Raw genomic sequence first — 19,073 nt, 5'->3', positions numbered from 1 at the left:
ACCTTCCCTCGGGCAACATGTAAATAGCCTACAAAGGAAAGGACAAAGCTTGATCTACAGTTAGGAAATTGGAAGGGCAAGTGAATTAAGTGTCCATGGGTAAGTCTTTTGGGACTAGTGATCACTGTTCTATTAGCTTTAAAATAGTTGTGAATAAAGATAGGGCAGTCCCACAAGTTAAAATTCTGAATTGGGGCCAGGCCAACTTTGATGGCATTGGACAGGAACTTGCTGAGTCTGATAGGAGTAAGTCATTTGCGGGCAATGAAACGTCTAGGAAATGGGATGCTTTTAAAAGTGTGATAACAAGAGTTCAGGACATGCATGGTCCTGTTAGAGTTAAGGGCAAGGCAGGTGGGAGTAAGCAAGCTTGGATAATGAGAGAAATTGGTGCTCTCGTCAGGAAAAAGAAGGTGAAAAAGGAGCCATGGGACAGGTTTAGGCATCAACGATTAATTGTTTCTTGGAGGAGTGTCGAGAACTGAGGAGCACACTTAAGAAAGAAATTGAGAGGAACACACTTAAAAGGGCTAAAATGGTGGAGGGAATTGCTCTGACAGTTATTATTAAGGAAAATCAAGAATTTAAATGTACATTATGGGAACGATGGGAACTCGAGAGAGAGAGAGAATATTGCCCCTCAGAAACAATGATCATCTGTGTAGAGCAACAGGGGATGGGCAAGGTCATCAAAAAGTATTTCTCCTCTTTTTACTGTGGAGAAAGATGTGAAGACTTTGGAACTTGGGATAATTAATGGAGATGTCTGGAGGACAGTCCATATTATGGTCGAAGAGATGCGCCTGAAGGATGTCTTAAGGCGCATGAAAGCAAATAAATATCCTGGGCCTGATCTGATATATCTGAAGACACTGTGGGAGGCTAGAGAAGAAATTGCTATAGACTCTGTCTATATAGACCAGCAAGGCCTTCGATGAGGTTCCGCAGTACGGCTGCTCTAGAAGGTTAGATTGCATGGGATCCAGGGAAAGCCAACCGACTGGATAGAGAATTGGCTTCATGGAAGGAAGCAGGGAGTGATGGTGGAAGGATGCTTTTTGGACTAGAGCCTATGACTCTTATGTGGCATGCCTGAGTGATTGGTGCTAGGCCCATTGCTGTTTGTAGTTTATATCAATGATTTGGATGAAGGCGTGAATTTGTAAATTTGCAGAAGACACTGAGTTTAGGTCAGGTAACCAGGCATAAAATCGATTTGCTCGAATGGTTTTAAAAACCTTACTCCATACAGGCTTTATTTATATTACAACTTTGGCAAGCTGCATCTTTTATTTATTTATTATCATTTCAATCAATACTCACTTTGTAAAGTATGGAGTCACAGACACAAAATATATCAATAATGACAGGATTTTCCAACAATGGAAGAAGATGGTCAGGCATTCCTTGCCAAAAGTGCAACAAAAAGTTCTGAATCTGAAAATTAAATTGAAAATATTGGAATCACACTTGCTTTTAGATTTAAGCTCATGTTAGTCTCACTTAGACATGTACAAAGAAACATAAACTGCAATTTTGTGTAAATATCTTACCTCTTCAAAGTTTCCATTGATTGCATTATCCAGGATGCATTGGCAATGTGTTTTGTACATCATAATTAATATATCTACCTGTGTTGTTAAAAGTACCAGAAATGTATTAGAATGACAACCCTTATAACTTACTACAATATTATATAATCATGCATAGGATTATATCAGGGTCCTTCTTCAGACTCAAAAATTATTTAGTTTAGTTTAGGATACAGGTCCTTCGGCCCACCGAGTCCACGCCGACCAGCGATCCCCACATATTAATACTATCCTATACACACACTGGGGACAATTTACAATTTTACCAAGCCAATTAACCTACAAACCTATACGTCTTTGGAATGTGGGAGGAGAGCAGAGCTCCCATGGAAAACCCACGCAGATCACAGGGAGAACATACAAACAAGCACCCGCAGTCAGGATCAAAACCAAGTCTCTAGTGCCGTAAAGCAGCATCTCTACCACTGCACCACCGTGCCGTGCTGCCTCTGAAGAAGGGTTGCCAATTGAACCATCATCTTTCCATTTCATCTCCCAGTGCTGCCTGGGCCACTGAGTTCATCCATTACTTTGGGTTCTGCTAATTATTCTATGTATTTTGGTGACAATATTTAGAATTAGTCACCTTACCTACAGCTAAAATAAGAGTACTTATGTCCGTTCTAACTTTTCAGTTTAAGAATAATTTGAGTTGTTCTTTACCATCATGTAACATAACTAGAATCTAAAATCTGTTTGCAGAATTTTGAAGATAGAGTAAGTAGGTTTCCAACTCACTGATAAACAGTTTCCAACCCTACCTGCTGCCTGCCCCTTCTCTCCTTGAACACCAGGTCACCAGCAAGCCCTTAAATCAGACTGCTACCTGCTCAATTGTTAATGGATAAATGATATGTCCACAGACTCCAATCAAGAGTGAAATGGCCAGCATTGTTTCAGGTAGATTCTCTCAATAAATTAATCTCCTGTGTTTGGTTAAATGGGTGTGCCTTTTAGTGGACATATTCCCAATTCAGTACGATTTCAAGCAATTAAGTTTTTGTTTCAAAACTTCACAATGAAGATATTAAATGAACTACACCACTCACTTGAGGCTTAACAAGCTAAATAGATTTATTGATAGTCAACAAACTATAGTTATTTTTTGCCACATTTTATAGATGACATATACATATAGAATAAAGTCCAAGTGTTTGGCGGTCTCAAGAACGACAACTGAACTTTTAAACTAATCTTTATTCGAAAATTCACTTTTTCAGTAAACAGGTTCTCTCGACACGTCTGGCCACATCGGTGGTCAGCGCTGAACTGCTGCGCGAAAGCAAAACAGCGCGAAAACAAGCAGCCCCTCCCGAGTCACATGACCGCGGCTTCCGAACGCCGGGTTCGATACCTGCGTGCGCCAGTAGGCGCCGCTACATGGCCCCCCCCAGAATCCGCGGTACGGAAACGCATGGGTAACTGGACGGTTCGACCGGAACGCGTAGTCCGAGGTTGCGGGACGAGCGTAACAGTGGGGGCCGGCAAAACAGAACCGGAAGGACGCGCAAAACGTGAGCAAGGGACGGGCGTAACAAAGGGGACCGGAGAAACATGACCGGGGGTAACAGGAGCAGCCACTGTCTCGTCAGCGTGTGCCGGCTTAAGGCGGCACACGGAGACGAACTCCTCCTTGCCACCCATGTCCTACGTAAACGTCGAGGCACCAGTACACAGCACCCTGTACGGACCCTCGTACACCCACTGTAACGGTGAGCGGTGAGCATCCCTATGGAGAAAAACATAAGCACAATCCCGTAACATAGTAGGCACATGCACCGCAGACGAACCATGCCGGGAAGTGGGAACCGGGACCAAGGCACGCGCCCGCTCGCGAAGGTCAGCTAACAACGCCGAAGCCGGGACCTCTTGATCCCGGGGGACGGGCAGGAAATCCCCAGGAACTCACAAAACCGAGCCGTAAACCAACTCGGCTGAGGAGGCATTGAGGTCCTCCTTAGGCGTGGTTCTGATGCCTAGGAGGACCCAAGGCAACTGGTCGACCCAATCTGGAATCTGGGTGATACGCGGTGGTCATACAGATGCAGCTTCGCGCCATACAGCTGCGCCATACCACTCCACAGGGAGGACGTGAACTGAGCCCCACGATCGGTAGTGATATCGGAGGGGACCCTGAAACGAGCGATCCCATTCGAGACAATGGCCCTCGCGCACGCCTCAGCGGAGGTATCCGTTAACGGTATCACCTCCGCCCACCTGGTAAACCCATCCACGATGGCCAGTAGGTGAGTAGCCCCGCGCGAACACGGCAAAGGACCCACCAGGTCGACATGGATGTGCAGGAACCTGCCGTCCGGGATGGCGAAGTCCTGCACCCGGCGGGCGCACATGTCTCTGCACCTTGGAAGTCTGGCAAAGGATGCAGGAATGGGCCCATGCTACGACCTGCTTCCTCAACCCATGGCAGACGAACTTCGCCGTGACCAAGGCAGAGGTGGCGCGAATGGACGGGTGCGCTAGGCTGTGGATAGTGTTGAAAATCCGACGCCTCCAAGCAACCGGTACAATGGGATGGGCTTTGCCCGTGGAGATATCACAAAGGACTTGCACGCCGGTGGCGCTGCAAGGCACCTTTGACAGCTTGAGACCTGATTTAACATTGCGGTAAACCTCCATACCGGCATCTGCCTGTTGGGCAGTGGCCAGCTCCACATAATCAACGCCTAGACTTAATGCTGAAACTTCGGGCAGTGCTGGACGGGACAACGCATCATCAACAACGTTCAGGTTCCCCGCCACATGCCGAATATCGGACGTGAATTCGGAAATGTAGGCGAGGTGCCATTGCTGTCTGGCAGACCAGGGAACATATACCTTGGTCAATGTGAACGTGAGTGGCTTGTGATCTGTGAATGCAGTGAAAGCGCGTCCCTCCAAGAAATAACGAAAATGGCGGATCGCTAGGTAGAGCGCAAGGAGTTCCCGGTCGAAAGCGCAATACTTAACTTCGGGGGCTCGCAGCTGCCTGCTGAAAAATGCCAGCAGCACCCAGCGATTACGTACGTGTTGCTCGAGGACGGCGCCTACTGCGATGTCGGAAGCGTCCACGGTGAGTGCCATTTGGGCTGACACTCTAGGGTGTTCTAGAATAGTGGCGTTGGCCAATGCAGTCTTAGCCCCCTCGAACGCCTTCTCCGCCTCCTTGGACCAGAGCAGGTCCTTAGGCTTACCGGCCAGGCATTGGAACAACGGCCGCATGATGGCAGCTGCTGATGGGATGAATCGGTGGTAGACATTTACCATCCCGATAAACTCCTGCAGGCCCTTGATGGATAGGGGCCTCGGGAAGCGACGGATGGCGTCGACCTTCTCGGGCAGCGACTGTGCACCGTGGCAGGTAATGCTGTGACCCAAGAAAGAAATGGAACGCAATCTGAACTGGCACTTCGCAGGGTTGATCACCAACCGGTGTTTGCATAGCCGTTCGAAAAGCAGGCGGAGGTGCCTAACGTGCTCTGCCTGCGAGCTGCTGGCCACCAGAATATCATCGAGGTAGATGAATATGAACGGCAAACCCTGACCGACCTGATCCATTAACTTTTGGAATGTTTGAGCGGCGTTCTTCAGGCCAAAAGGCATTCTTAGCCATTCGAAAAGGCCGAAAGGGGTGATGGTGGCCATCTTAGGGACGTCGTCGGGATGGACCGGAATTTGATTTTACCCGCGGATAAGGTCGACCTTCGAGAAAAATGTAGCACCCTCCAGATGAGCCGAGAAATCCTGGATGTTCGGGACTGGGTACCGATCTGCTGTGGTTATCGCGTTCTAAAGCCTGTAATCACCGCAAGGTCTCCAACCTCTGGACGCTTTGGGCACCATGTGCAGCGGGGAAGCCCAAGGGCTATCCGACCGCCGGACAATCCCCATGTCCTCAATAAGCTGGAACCCGTCTCGTGCGATGCACAGTTTATCGGGCGGGAGGCGGCACGCGTGGGCGTGTACCGGTGGGTCCTCGGTGGGAATGTGGTGGACCACGCCATGACGGAAGTGGCCCCGTCAAACCGGGGTGTGAGCAACCCAGGGAATTTGGCGAGTAGGGCTGCGAAAGGTTGCTGGATCTCAGCTACCTCGTCGAGTTGCTGTAGGGGCGTGGACGGAATGCACGGCTTGGCAGGGCACTGGTCCGACACAGGAACCATGCGTCCACCTCGCACATCGACTAACAGGGAGCGCGCAAGAAATCAGCCCCCAGGATCGGTTGGGCGACGTCAGCAACGAGAAACTTCCACCTGTATGGGCGAGAGTCAATATTTAAGTCCAGGGTCCGCGTACCGTAAGTGCGAATGTTGGTCCCGTTGACAGCCGAGAGGATGGGTCCTACCTTACCGGCGCGAATATCTTGGGGTGCTCGGAGGCAGGATGCTGGCACCGGAGTCTACCAGGAAACGGTGGCCGGAATGGCGATCGCGGACGTAGAGGCGTTCGTTTGGGCCGATCGCGTTCGCCTCTATGGACGAGGCATTTCCCGGGTACTGGCAGGGGCTCCGACATCTTCATGCTTCGGGCCCATATCGTTGATGGTAATAACACCAGCGGCGTTGGCTGTAGATCACTGGCCGTGGCGATGCTTCTTCAGCGCTGGGCTGGGCTTCTTCTTCCTCCCGATGTCGGTTCGGCTGCAACCGCACCGTGACCAGGGGGCGGACAAAATCAAACACGTCCCGCCGTCTGTGTGCCCACAATTCGTCAGCTCTCTCCGCGAGTTGTTGATGGTCGCTGAAATCAGCTCCAGCGAGCATTAGTCGGACTTCGTCAAGCATCTGCTCCAGGAACGCCTGTTCGAAAAGCAGACATGGGCGGTGCCCTGTCCCACGGTACGAGGTCATTCCAAGAGCTCTCTCAAGTTTGCCCTGATTCGAACTCGGAGATTTACGATAATGGCCACTCGTCGGTACTCGGGATCTCGTGGACATTTTTCCACATGTTGAAAAATCTTCACGAGTCTTCCCGTGCTTACCTGCTGTTAGCGAGTCTTCCCGAGTACCTGCCGATAGCGTTACGAGCCGCTAAGAGACGTCCTGAATTCCGACGTACCCGCGATGTTCATTCTCCGTGCTTACCACGAGTTTGATTTTTTTTATACTTGGGAGAGCTCTTGGAATGAACTCGTACCATGGGACAGTGCTATTATAAGATCATGGGGGGATTAGATTGGGGAAATGCACAGAGTCTTTAACCCAGATAGGGGGAATCAAGAACCAAAAGATATAGATGATGGGGGAAAGTAGAGGGGCAACTTTTTTTTTTACACAAAGGGTGATGGGTATATGGAACGATCTGCCAGAGGAGGTGGGTACACAAAATTGCTGGGGAAACTCAGCGGGTGCAGCAGCATCTATGGAGCGAAGGAAATAGGCGACGTTTCGGGCCGAAACCCTTCTTCAGACTGATGGGGGGTGGGGGGGGGAGAAAGAAGGAAAAGGGGAGGAGGAGGAGCCCGAGGGCGGGTGGATGGGAGGGTGGGAGGAGACAGCTAGAGGGTTAAGGAAGGGGAGGAGACAGCAAGGGCTAGCAAAATTGGGAGAATTCAATGTTAATGCTATACGGACGCAAGGTCCCCAGGCGGAATATGAGGTGCTGTTCCTCCAATTTCCGCTGTTGCTCACTCTGGCAATGGAGGAGACCCAGGACAGAGAGGTCGGATTGGGAATGGGAGGGGGAGTTGAAGTGCTGAGCCACCGGGAGTTAAGGTAGGTTATGGCGGACTGAGCGTGTTCGGCGAAACGATCGCCCAACCTGCGCTTGGTCTCCCCGATGTAAATCAGCTGACATCTAGAGCAGCGGATGCAGTAGATGAGGTTGGAGGAGATACAGGTGAACCTTTGTCGCACCTGGAACGACTGCTTGGGTCCTTGAATGGAGTCGAGGGGGGAGGTGAAGGGACAGGTGTTGCATTTCTTGCGGTTGCAACCAGAGGAGGTGGTTGAGGCAGGTGCTATCACAACAGGTAAAATACATATAGACAGGTACATAAATAGGATGAGTTTAGGATATGGGCCAAAGACAGGCAGGTGAGACTAGTGTAGATGGGGCATGTTGGTTGACATGGGTGTTGGGCTGAAGGGTCTGTTACATGCTATATGACTATGATTCTAAATTACCCATCAATAGTGCATATACAGATAACTATTATATTTTAACATGCTGCTAAAAGCACTCTGAATTATAAAAACAAAAGCTAGCATAATCCCAGAAAAAGTAACACCTTAATAATAGTACTAAATATAAGCTTTATGCCTTCTGAAGGTGTTACAGTTAAAGTGTAAGCAGATAAATTATATAAATTACAGTCGTGACTGAGATTTGAACGCTTACCATTTAAGTGATTCTAATTTTCAAAGAAACACATTTTGCTGTAATTGTTAAATACAGAAAATGTATGTGTTTATTTTCTAGAGAAAACCACATTGTAGGTATAACTCCCTACCGTCCATTTTAAAACATCTTGAACATCATTGTATTTTTGTTTTCAAACCAAAAATAACTTGTTCAGAAAGGAATATAGATATTTTAAATATGGACATAAAACTAGCTGCACAGATTTAAACATGTTAAATATATGCGACAATACCATGCATTAAAATAGATGATGCACTTGCTTCGGGTGAGCATTCTTTTACTAACGTTGCCAAAAATCGTTCAGGATTTGTTTATAAATTCTGATCAAATGTTCATCTATATTATCCGGTCTTTCTCACGGTAACATGAGTGATAATAAGTTTTGTTTCATGGTTGTTCACAATAGTGGTTTGGTGTTCTATGATGATGTGTGAATTGAATTAAATTAATAACAGTCTGTACCTTTTCCTTTGAAATAGGCCCTTGAAGAATCAGATGCTGTGCACTGGGAAAATCAGGAAGCAAAGTTCCAGTTTTTGAACTGAGTGAATACTTCCGAGTAAATCCTCCCTGTCATGAAATAAACGTGTCCCATTAGAGTCCAAGTAAACACCATTATTCTGAATCAGTCAAATATTTCCAATTGCAAAGTAAAGACAATTATTTTAAAATTGTGTAAAACTAATTGTACAACAATACTACAACAATGGGCAGGATCATGCTGCCTTTTGCTAGTTGTTCCATTAAGAACCATCAGCATTTGGTCATTATAGCTACAGAGAATCACAGACTCGTACTGCGAAACGTAAAACCCCGGGAGGTATGGCAGATTCAGAGGACTGTATAACTTACTGCTGGCCTGCCGATAATTGAGAAATTATCTTCTCTAGAATGGACCTAACACAGGTCCATAAACTTATTAGGACAAACCTTTAGAATGTAAATGGTGGACAAGTCATCTTTGCTTTAGCTTAAAGTTTTAAATTATTCCTAAATATTTTTGTGGTGCTTGTATTTTGTTTAATTTTTGTTTTCTTTAATCATTTTATTTTTAATAGTTTGAAATATCATTGGCTTTAGGAATCTTTTTAAAGCTTTTGGCATTACACCACTGAGGCCCCAGTCACTATCCAGAGCATCTCGACTTCCAGCAGTAAAGGACAGTAAAATGCCCTCTCCATCCTCTGTGAAATGTCGGAAGGAGATCGAGGGGAGACTTGATGAAGGTGTATAAAATTATGGGAGGCATAGATAGGATAGACAGTCAGAACCTTTTTTCCCCCAGAGTGGAAATGTCCAACACTAGAGGGCATAGTTATAAGCTGAGAGGGGGGAAGGTTTAATGGAGATGCGCGGGACAAGTTTTTTCACACAGAGAATGGAAGGGGCCTGGAACCCTTTGCCAGGGGTGGTGGTGGAGTTAGATATGATAGTGGCGTTTAAGAGGCTTTTAGATAGGCACACGGAAGTGCAAAGGACAGAGGGATATACATTGTGTACAGGCAGATGAGATCAGTTTAACGGCATCATATTTGGCGCAAACATTGTGGACCAAATGGCCCATTCCTGTGCTGTACTATTCTATGTTCATCTGGCCCAGGTAAGTGTAGATGGATGAACCACAGGCTGCAACTCTGATGGGGAGACTGGGCCTACATTTTCCAGTCCAAACCAAAAAGCAAATCTTAGTTGCTGGAAATCTGAATAAATAAACAAAACTACTGGAAAAACTCAGAAGGGCAGGCTAGCACCTGAAATATTAACGGTGAACTCTCTCCAATCCATGTCAATTTGTTTTGGTTAGTTAATTAAATGGACTAGTCCTCCAACTTCAAGTTTTTAGCCACTATAATTGCCCATTAACTGCATGTTGTTTACTCTTATTTGCAATGCAAATAGCGCAGTTCAGTCATTTTATATCAGCTTAATTAACTCTTAAAAATGTACTGCACTGGTTAACATGAGGAGCATATAATGATTATGAGCAAATGGACTTGGCTTTGATAAAGTAGGTTACGTTAAGTAATTTCATTGGTGAAAACCAAATGCTAATATCATTTAGATCAAGTTAATGAATGTGCATTTATGAACAATTCTGCATCACTCAATCAAAATTTATAATCTAAATCACCTTTTATCCAGGGACATCTGTTTCTAATTACCAGTTTGTATTTATATAGCTATTGTAATAATCTTCTGCATAATTAGTCATGAAACCTTTAGTGATTCACAAATCTGTCAAGTAAATAAGGCTGCTGGCATCTCAAAGTCGGTCATTGCCACCCGCAGAAAGTTAAAGCTGAAAAACCCAATATTTCAATATTTTGCAGAATGCCAAAATCTGTCTTTAGCTACACACCTTCTGTCATCAATCATTGCCCTTTGAATTTCAGAAGTACATTTGTTTTAGTCGATCCTGTGCGCTACCCAAACGAAGACATGATCAATTTTAGGAAAGTTTATATTTACTCCATTTGACTTCATATGTTCAAATAAATCATTGCAAAATTCACAAAGTTGTTAGAAAAATAAAAGACTAACATGATTCAGATCGGATGGACAAAATTGTGTGTTTGTTTCAATGGACATGAAAGATCTTCAGACATTGATTAAAAATAGCAAAGACTTCTGGCCAGCACACTTCTCTTAAATCAACATTGCTAATGATAATTGAACTGATAATTATTTCAGTGTGGTTTCCTAGATCTCATGCCAAATATTGGCTACAAAACAATTTACTGTACGTAAAGCGCTTTGGAGCATTCTGAGAACTATTCCAAAACATGAATGCAAAATTGTAGCATTCTGCCATTCAAACAGAAGTAGGTCCTGGATTTCCACAGAGTAATTGTGAAAAGGGGACTTACTAACAGACCCAGAGTACTGAATTTGTCAGTGGGCTCTGCTACAAGGCTCCCCATGGAGTCAATGGTGGGATTCTCCACTATTATGTTGATGCAGGATTTGACATCCCATTGATTTTAATGGTACCTACGAGGCACTGATTAGGAGTCAAAGGTGTTCCTTTATAATAGTTCTAAATAGTGCTGTAGCTTAATGATTTGGCTTTACATTTCTCTGTGCCGACCAGCTATCGACGCACACTAACACTATCCTACACACTAGGGACTTATAGGAACTAGGGACTACACATACTAAGCATTTACTCTTCTATATCATTCATCTTCTTTGGATTTTTTTTCTGTTTAGAATAGTCTTCATGAAATTGTACTGCATCACTGAAGATTGCTTCTCACACCTCTTCTAATTTATGCACAATAAAGTTGGTGACATGGAGTATGATTGGCACAGCCAAATGCTAAATGGGATGCGTTCTTTTAAAAATAATTCTTCATCTCTAATTGCATTGTAAAACCGGAAAAATAATTAATTTACAAACAATTGTTAGCAATCATGTGATCATGTGACTAGAATTACTGTGCCAAATGACACGACTATCATATTGCATTTTACCTTCTAAAGTTCTTACTTTTAATTTTATTTTTATGTGTTTACTGTTTTTGTGGAGATGATAAATTGTATGAATAAACCTTATTCTAACCTTATCCTTCTAAAATGAAATTGTTGTTTCCCTTTCTATATTAGTTTGCTTTTGGAAATCATGCATGTTATGTTACTTCATATGCAATGTCAAACAAGTGTTACTTTCAGTTGTCACTCTGCACAATTAATGTCCCATTATAGTATAGGACTGATATTGCCCAAAGATGAAAGTGAAGCAGTTGCCTCTTACATAGAACATGCAACAGTATAGCAAGAACAATCCCTTTGGCCCACAATGTAACATTGAACATGGTGCCAGGATAAACATCATCCATATTCCTCCAATCCCTGCATTTCTATATGCCTGTCTAAAAGCCTCTTAAATCCCACTCAAATCTGCCTCCACCACCAGGCACCCACCACTCGCTGTGTAAAAAATATTACGTCATAAATATATTATACCTAGATAACTGATCATGACTTTTTTTAAATTTGATTTATGCATCCATGACCATGTTATGTTAACATGCCTATGGAGTGCCATATGTGCCCCCAAGAATGATTCTTCAGCCTAATATTCAACCCAAGCCATCTACTGCTTCAACTATAAAGGATGTAATGGACAGCATACAGTTAGCGATCTATTCTTTTAAATGGAAATGCTTATCTTTAAAGTCTTCATTACACATTAACATTGGGAAATATTTACTTATGCACAACCACATATGCTACCTTAACTTAATTATTTATAATCATTGCTTTGTGGCCTTTGTCAAGTTCAATCATTATTGCACAGTGCAATCAATAGCTTTAACTATCTGGCTGTAGACTGCTCTGGAAAAAAATGTAATGTCTTATTTTACCATTAGATTCATTTCTTTGTAATGATGAATGCAGCTTTCATTTGTGTGAATCAGAAATATGGTGACAAATATGTTTTTTATATAACATACCTCATTTTTCAATTTGCTTCCTGAAAATCTGTGAGATATAACATCAAATAATTAATTGTTAATATAATTACATTCCTTACAGCAATCCATGATCAATTAAATACATCTTCTAAACATAACACCTTCAATTGTTTTAAATTCAGGTGTCCCATTAAAGCTGTTGATGTGACAAAGAAGCATGATGTTACAAGGGGGATTTCTCAATCGATAGTAAACCTCTCTCAAATTTTTACTAAATGTGTCCCAAATGTCACATGCAAATATTGATATATTTCCACTCAAGTTATAAAACCTGTAACATTTTCCTCAGCAGCTCTGCATTTCTCAGGACAAGGTATTTAAATCACAGAAAATATCAAATGAAATTAACAAGAAATTAGAAATTTAATCACAGAAAATATCAAGCATCTATCTATCTATCTATCCAAATTAATGGATTTTGATTATCAAATTGAGGTGAAATAGAATGAGTAGATAAGCATTAATTGTTTGTCAGCAAGTGTCAGTCAATAGCAATTTTGCTTCTTGGTCAGAAAGTCCTGGATTCAAATCCTAATTCAGAGACATGAATTCAATAAACTAAAATGACCCTTCAATGCAGGACTGAGACACTAGTACAGCACTTATTTAGCTAAGATGTTGAATCAAGACACGCCTAATCTTCAGGTCCACCTACTTAAGGGTGACACAGTGGCACAGCTAGTAGAGCTGCTGTCTCACAGCACCAGAGGCACAAGTTTGATCCTGACCTCAAGCGCTGTTTGTGTGGAGTTTACATGTTCTCCCAGTGACTGCGTGGGCTTTCTCCAAATAATCAATTTTTCTCCCCAATTCCAAATATGGGCTGGTTTGTAGGCTAATCAGCCTCTGTAAATTACAACTTGTTTGTAGAAATGGATGAGGAAGTGGGATAACATAGAACTAGTGTGAATGGGCGATCGATGGTTAGCATGGAATCGGTGGACCGAAGGGCCTGCTTCCATTCGGTATCTCTAAGCTCTTCGCTTTCAGGTTCAAGGACCACCTGCTCTTTTGGGAGTGAGGGATCAGAAGAAGTATCTTAAGTAGCCCAGTTAATATTTATATGCTTGATTAACATATGTCAAGACAAAATAGATAATCTGATCATTTTTGCTGATTATGAACAGTTGATGTTTATGCATTTGCTACTATATTTTCTTATATTACTGCAATGATCAATAAAAAGCATCTCAATGCCCTAGTAAAGTGCACTGCGATGTTCGGAAAGGGGTATGACACTTTAAATATGTAAATTCATTTTATTTCTCAGCAGCTGACTGAAATTAAACTTTCAATCATTTTCTGCTGAGAAAAGTTACATGTTCTATTAAATACATTTTAAGCACCTTGGTGACTTTATCTATATTAAACGATTATATAAATGTTATATATGTTAGTGGTACTGTAAATATAATGCTCCACAGAAGCAAATCTAACCATCTCCATTTTCTTTAAATTTAGCTGTATTACCATTGCTGAGAACCCCCATCATCTGAGACATCGCAACTGAACAAAAATTTCAGTGGACCAGCTATCTAACTGTTGTAGCTACAGTCAAAGAGGAGCTACATCACAATAACAAGTGAATATCTATGTGACTGAGAAATAAAAAGGGTGATATTTGCCGCTAAACTAAACAAGCCCGGGAGAGAGCTTTTTTTTGTCCACATGAAGACAATTCACGTATAAATGTTTTCATGCATATGGCACCTACATATAGAGAGCAATTTTAAAATGCTGTTAAAATGGAGCTATAGTCTCTAAAGTCAACTAAAATGCCAGAAACAAAACACATCTTGGGAATCTGAAGTAAAAGGGAATATTCAGCTGGCCCAGGCTCATCTAGACAGAGAAATTGAGTTTACATTTCGTCAACAAACACAATAAATGTTAACTCTGTTAATCTCTATACAGATGCTAAACGTAACCACATTTTCAGCTTTATTCACAACCAAAAGGTGTCTTACCCGAGTGCAACTGTTTAAATGAAACTGATTATTTTTTTGTTTCAGTACACTCAGCAGTTAACTTGCAAATTTGCCTTTCATGTTATATCACCATTTGTTTTTGTCCTAGTAATAGCTTGCATAAAAACACAAGAAAATAGGAGTAGGAGCAGGCCAGCAGTCTCCTCAAGCATGTGGTTTAGTTTAAAGGCACAGCATGGAAACAGACCCTTTGGCCCACTGAGTCCACGCTGACCATTGATCACCCATTCACATTAGTTTTCCATTATGCCACTTTCTCATCCACTCCCCACGCACCAGGGACAATTTACAGAGGACAATTACCCACAAACACTGACGTCATTGGGATGTGAGAGGAAACTAGAGTATCCAGAGGAAACCCACACGGTCACAGGGAGAATGTGCAAACTCCACACAGACAGTACCCGAGGTCAGGATAGAACCTGGGTCTCTGGTGCTGGGAGCCTGCCAGGCATCCCATATGATCATGGCTGATCTATGCAGGCCTCAACTCCTATCCTGTGCCAGATCCATCAAACCTTCAATTCCTCAACTATTATTCACTTTTGTTTGAAGCCACCAAGTAGTAATTCTAACAAATATAATCACAATCAGCACACAGCTGCCTAATGAAATATTACACCATTAATCACTTTCAGTATAGGCATAGATATATTAGCAAAATGTATAATGTAGAGGATTAAGATACCTTGTCAAGCCTTTACCAGAATATACCGAATGATAATATGCACTGCTCTCTTTGATGCCAATACCATAATAGTGATACCTGCAAAATAGTGTCAAGATTCATATATTATTTTGATACCAAGTCAATGTTTAAAAACATAACATCCGTCCAAAAATTGGCACACGTCATTTAATATCCACCAAATAAATTGTTCGCGTTGTTTTACCGGGCTTGCGACACTGCTCTCGGGGGTTTTTTTTCTTGACAAGTACTGTCATCAAATAAACGGATGCCGTTAAAACAATTAAAGAAAACTACTGCTAATAGATCCAAGGTACACAAAATTGCTGGGGAAACTCAGCGGGTGCAGCAGCATCTATGGAGCGAAGGAAATCAAGGAGCGAAGGAGCTAATAGATCCAGATGGTTTCGAGCTTCGACAAGCCTAACGCCCAAGGGATAAAGGAAAGATTGCTTTACCGGACAAAATGTTAACGAACTCACTTTGAATGTCCTCTCGTTCCAAGTCTTCTCGTCGTCAACAGGGGAAACTTTTGTCTTATCGTCTATCAACGAAATAGGAAGGAAGGTGTAAAGAGATTGAATAAAATATCCCATCTTTGCAGATGCAAGAAAATGCAGATACTGGAATCGTGAGCAAAACGCAGTGTTAGAGGAATGGTAGCTTTGCCCAAAGCCAATTTGAAGGCACAGAAAACAAATGTTCACTATTTTATAATCGGGTATTTTTTTTAAACGTTTTTCTGTTTTAATTTATTATACCGACAACTGGAAGAGGGGGAGGTCCCATTGGTGCCCTGATATGCTTTAAGTTGGCCCGTGCTTCAAAGACTTGCTTATTTATCATCAATAAATGAACATCGGAACACTAGAACTTGAAGAAGGGTCTCGACCTGAAACGTCGCCTGTCCATGTCCTGCAGGGATGCTGCCTGACCTGCTGAGTTACTCCAGCACTGGGCGTTTTTACACAAGATTCTAGCATCTGCACGTCTTTGTTCTGGTTAACAGTTCTATTCTTGGTTTGGAGAAGTCGCCGCGAGTCCGCAGATAATACCTTGCCGAACGTCGCTGCACAAGCTGGTTCCAGTTTATCTTTCCTACAGAAATCGAGATAGTGGGCGTAGAGGATACATCTGGGTAAACAGACCCCTTCACAAACTATGTAGTTTTCCTCCAACCTGACAAAAGAAAGGTCAACAACGCGCAATCCAATTAGTTCGGAGCATTAAAGCATTTGCCGATAAATTTGCCAGCATTCAATGATACTTTACAACATGCCCAGAACTGGCATTGCTTCAGATTATCTGAGATCTAACGAATTCATCTAAAGTATAACGAATCAAAGGGACCTCAGTGGAAACTATATCAAAATATCATACACATACTCCATATATACATCATGTATGAAACTAAGGGACTAATGCATCATCTTGAGATAGGATTCCCAGTCTGAGCTGTCCCTACCATTGCAGGGTGAGTTGCGTTTGTTTCTTCTTGTCCTTGATGATTTGTGTGATGGTTCTTTTCGGACTTTGTTGCTTGTCGCTCAAGAACGTTTTTTCTTCAGAAACGTTCCCATCCTCCTCTTCAGACGATGCGAATCCGTTGCAATTCTCCGATTCTGGTGGAATCAACGAACGACAAGGTCCTTATCGGTTAATCTTTCAGCGATCTATTTGTATTTATTTATTTCATTTCAACGCATCAATTTGCTGTGTTTTATCTGTCCGTTTTGTGAAGTGTGAGAGGCTGAATTATCCTAAACTGCCAGAGAGAGGACATAGCGTCCACGGCGTTTTCTGTAGCTTCTCATTTATATGGTTATTTCCCATTAGCTTGCCAAGGGAAAGATTTCCGTGGCCATATTGTGGGTGGTTCTAATGGAAGCCAACAAATAGATTCTACATGTATGAAGGAACTGCAGATGCTCGTTTAAACCGAAGATAGACTTTAAAAACTGGAGTAACTCGGCGGGTCAGGCAGCATCTCTGGAGAAAAGGTATAAAACGGGTGACGTTTCGGGTCGAGTCTGAAGAAGGGTCTCGACTTGAAACGTCACCTATAGCTTATCTCCAGAGACGCTGCCTGACCCGCTGAGTTACTCCAGCTTATTGTGAATAGATTTCCCCACGATTATTTCACATTACATTATTCGATATAATATCGAATAATATTATATTAATAATAATATAATATTCATTTACATGTATAGGACAGGTTGGAGGGATATGGACCGAACGGAAGCAGGTGGGACGAGTGTAGCTGGGACATGTTGGCCGGTGGGCAAGTTGGGCCGAAGGGCCTGTTTCCTGTTTCCACGCTGTATCACTCAATATCATAAATCCTGAATTGAATTTCGCGGCGTACAATGCTTTATTAAAGCAGCAGCAGGTGGGGATCTCATGCATAGTAGGGCCGTGGTGCTGAAAGGAATTAGCCGATGCTTTGATTCGGTATTAGAGCTTCTGCAAAAATTAATACAGTTGCATTGATATGATTTTGAGATTGAACAGTCTATCGTTCAATATTCGTTGATATTAGAGTCATAGAGCGTGGAAATAGGCCCATCGGCCCAACTTGCCCACATCGACCGACATGTTCCATCTACACTAGTCCCACCTGCCTGCGTTTATCACATATCCCTCTGGACCTGTCCTATCCATGTACCTGTCTAAATGTTTCTTAAACGCTGCGATAGTACCTGCCTCAACTACCTAATCGGCAGCTCGTTCCTTACAGTACACCCACAAGTTACAAGTTACCCCAAGGTTCCTATTAAACCCCCCCCCCCCCTTCCCCTTAAACCTATGTCGTCTGGTTCTCGAGCCCCCTACTCTGGGCAAGAGATTATGTGCGTTTACCCGTCCTATTCCACGCACGATTTTGTACACTTCTATAAGATCACCCCTCATCCACCTGCGCTCCAAGGAATAAAGTCACAGCCTGCTCTACTGCTCCCTATAGCTCAGGCTCTCCAGTCCTGACAACATCCTGGTAAATCTTCTCCGCCGTAAACCTTCTCTTCACACTTTCCAGCTTGGCAGCATCTTTCCCATAACATGGTTCCCAAAACTGAACATAATACTCTAAATGCAGTCTGTTTTAAATGTGTTACTATTGAAGCTCGATTACTTGTAAGTCACTGCGCAGCCGATAGCGAAATATCCTGCCCAGTTTCCACAGTGCGTGTCCTGTCGCAGCAAATTGTGGGCTGACTGACGGAACCTCACCTGATTTAATGCCTAGATCGACCCCTATTTCCTCCTCTCCACATTCAGGCAGTGACTCCGGCTCCTCACTGCCGACACACTCGTCCGACAATGAATCTAAGTGTTTGCCGATCAGAGTCATGTAGGTTTGGTCATGAACTCTGGCCGACACCTTATGAGGAGGCTGCAGGTGAAGCATGGACGATCCATGGGGTTCAGCCATTCTCTTCAATGGCATCTTCATGGCGAACGGTTGGCAGAGCCTGGGCTTGCTGGCCCAGCACTATCTCTTCTCCCAGAGTCGGCCGTCGCTGGGAATCAACATTAATGGCTCATGATATATAATCTCCACAGCCTCACATCACACCATAACCAACTCCTCGATCTGAATCTCGGGTGTTCTTGTTAGAAAACGGTTTAGTTGAGTTTTCACTCTCAGTGATGGGTTTGATATAGCAGGTCATGGTTAGGTAACTGGAGCTCCCCTGATGTGAGAAAGCATCCTGGTTTTTGGATCGAACACCAACAATCTACCTACCAGCTCCAGGGTGCGCACCTTCAATAGCTATTTAAACTCTCCAGAGTACGCCTATTTGTTTGCACGGGGCAGATATCAAAAACGAAGTCAGCAATAAGTAGCAGATGGGGGAATTGAATGTGAGGAGCTCTTACTGTGAAAGTAGACACGGCCACATTGTTAATTAAACCCGTGGTTACGACCGAGTGATGAATTACGCGTATTTATCATGTAAAGGAA

General features: G+C 43.3%; 1 protein-coding gene across 1 annotated transcript in view; it reads right to left on the bottom strand.

Annotated features, from left to right (window-relative positions):
- The window catches only part of rfx6 (regulatory factor X6), a 53,905-nt gene extending 35,345 nt beyond the window's left edge, over positions 1 to 18,560 (bottom strand). The window contains exons 1-9 of the mRNA XM_033022050.1: positions 18,338 to 18,560; positions 16,572 to 16,728; positions 16,162 to 16,285; positions 15,589 to 15,650; positions 15,107 to 15,184; positions 12,410 to 12,437; positions 8,415 to 8,522; positions 1,554 to 1,631; positions 1,324 to 1,437 (exon numbers count right to left, since the gene is read on the bottom strand). Coding sequence (XP_032877941.1) covers positions 1,324 to 1,437; positions 1,554 to 1,631; positions 8,415 to 8,522; positions 12,410 to 12,437; positions 15,107 to 15,184; positions 15,589 to 15,650; positions 16,162 to 16,285; positions 16,572 to 16,728; positions 18,338 to 18,560 — 972 coding nt within the window. The remainder of the gene's footprint in view (positions 1 to 1,323; positions 1,438 to 1,553; positions 1,632 to 8,414; positions 8,523 to 12,409; positions 12,438 to 15,106; positions 15,185 to 15,588; positions 15,651 to 16,161; positions 16,286 to 16,571; positions 16,729 to 18,337) is intronic.
- Positions 18,561 to 19,073: the final 513 nt, after the last annotated feature.

Source organism: Amblyraja radiata, chromosome 5, assembly GCF_010909765.2.
Source record: "Amblyraja radiata isolate CabotCenter1 chromosome 5, sAmbRad1.1.pri, whole genome shotgun sequence".
Classification (NCBI taxonomy): Eukaryota; Metazoa; Chordata; class Chondrichthyes; order Rajiformes; family Rajidae; genus Amblyraja; species Amblyraja radiata.
This window is presented reverse-complemented; position numbering and strand designations above follow the sequence as displayed.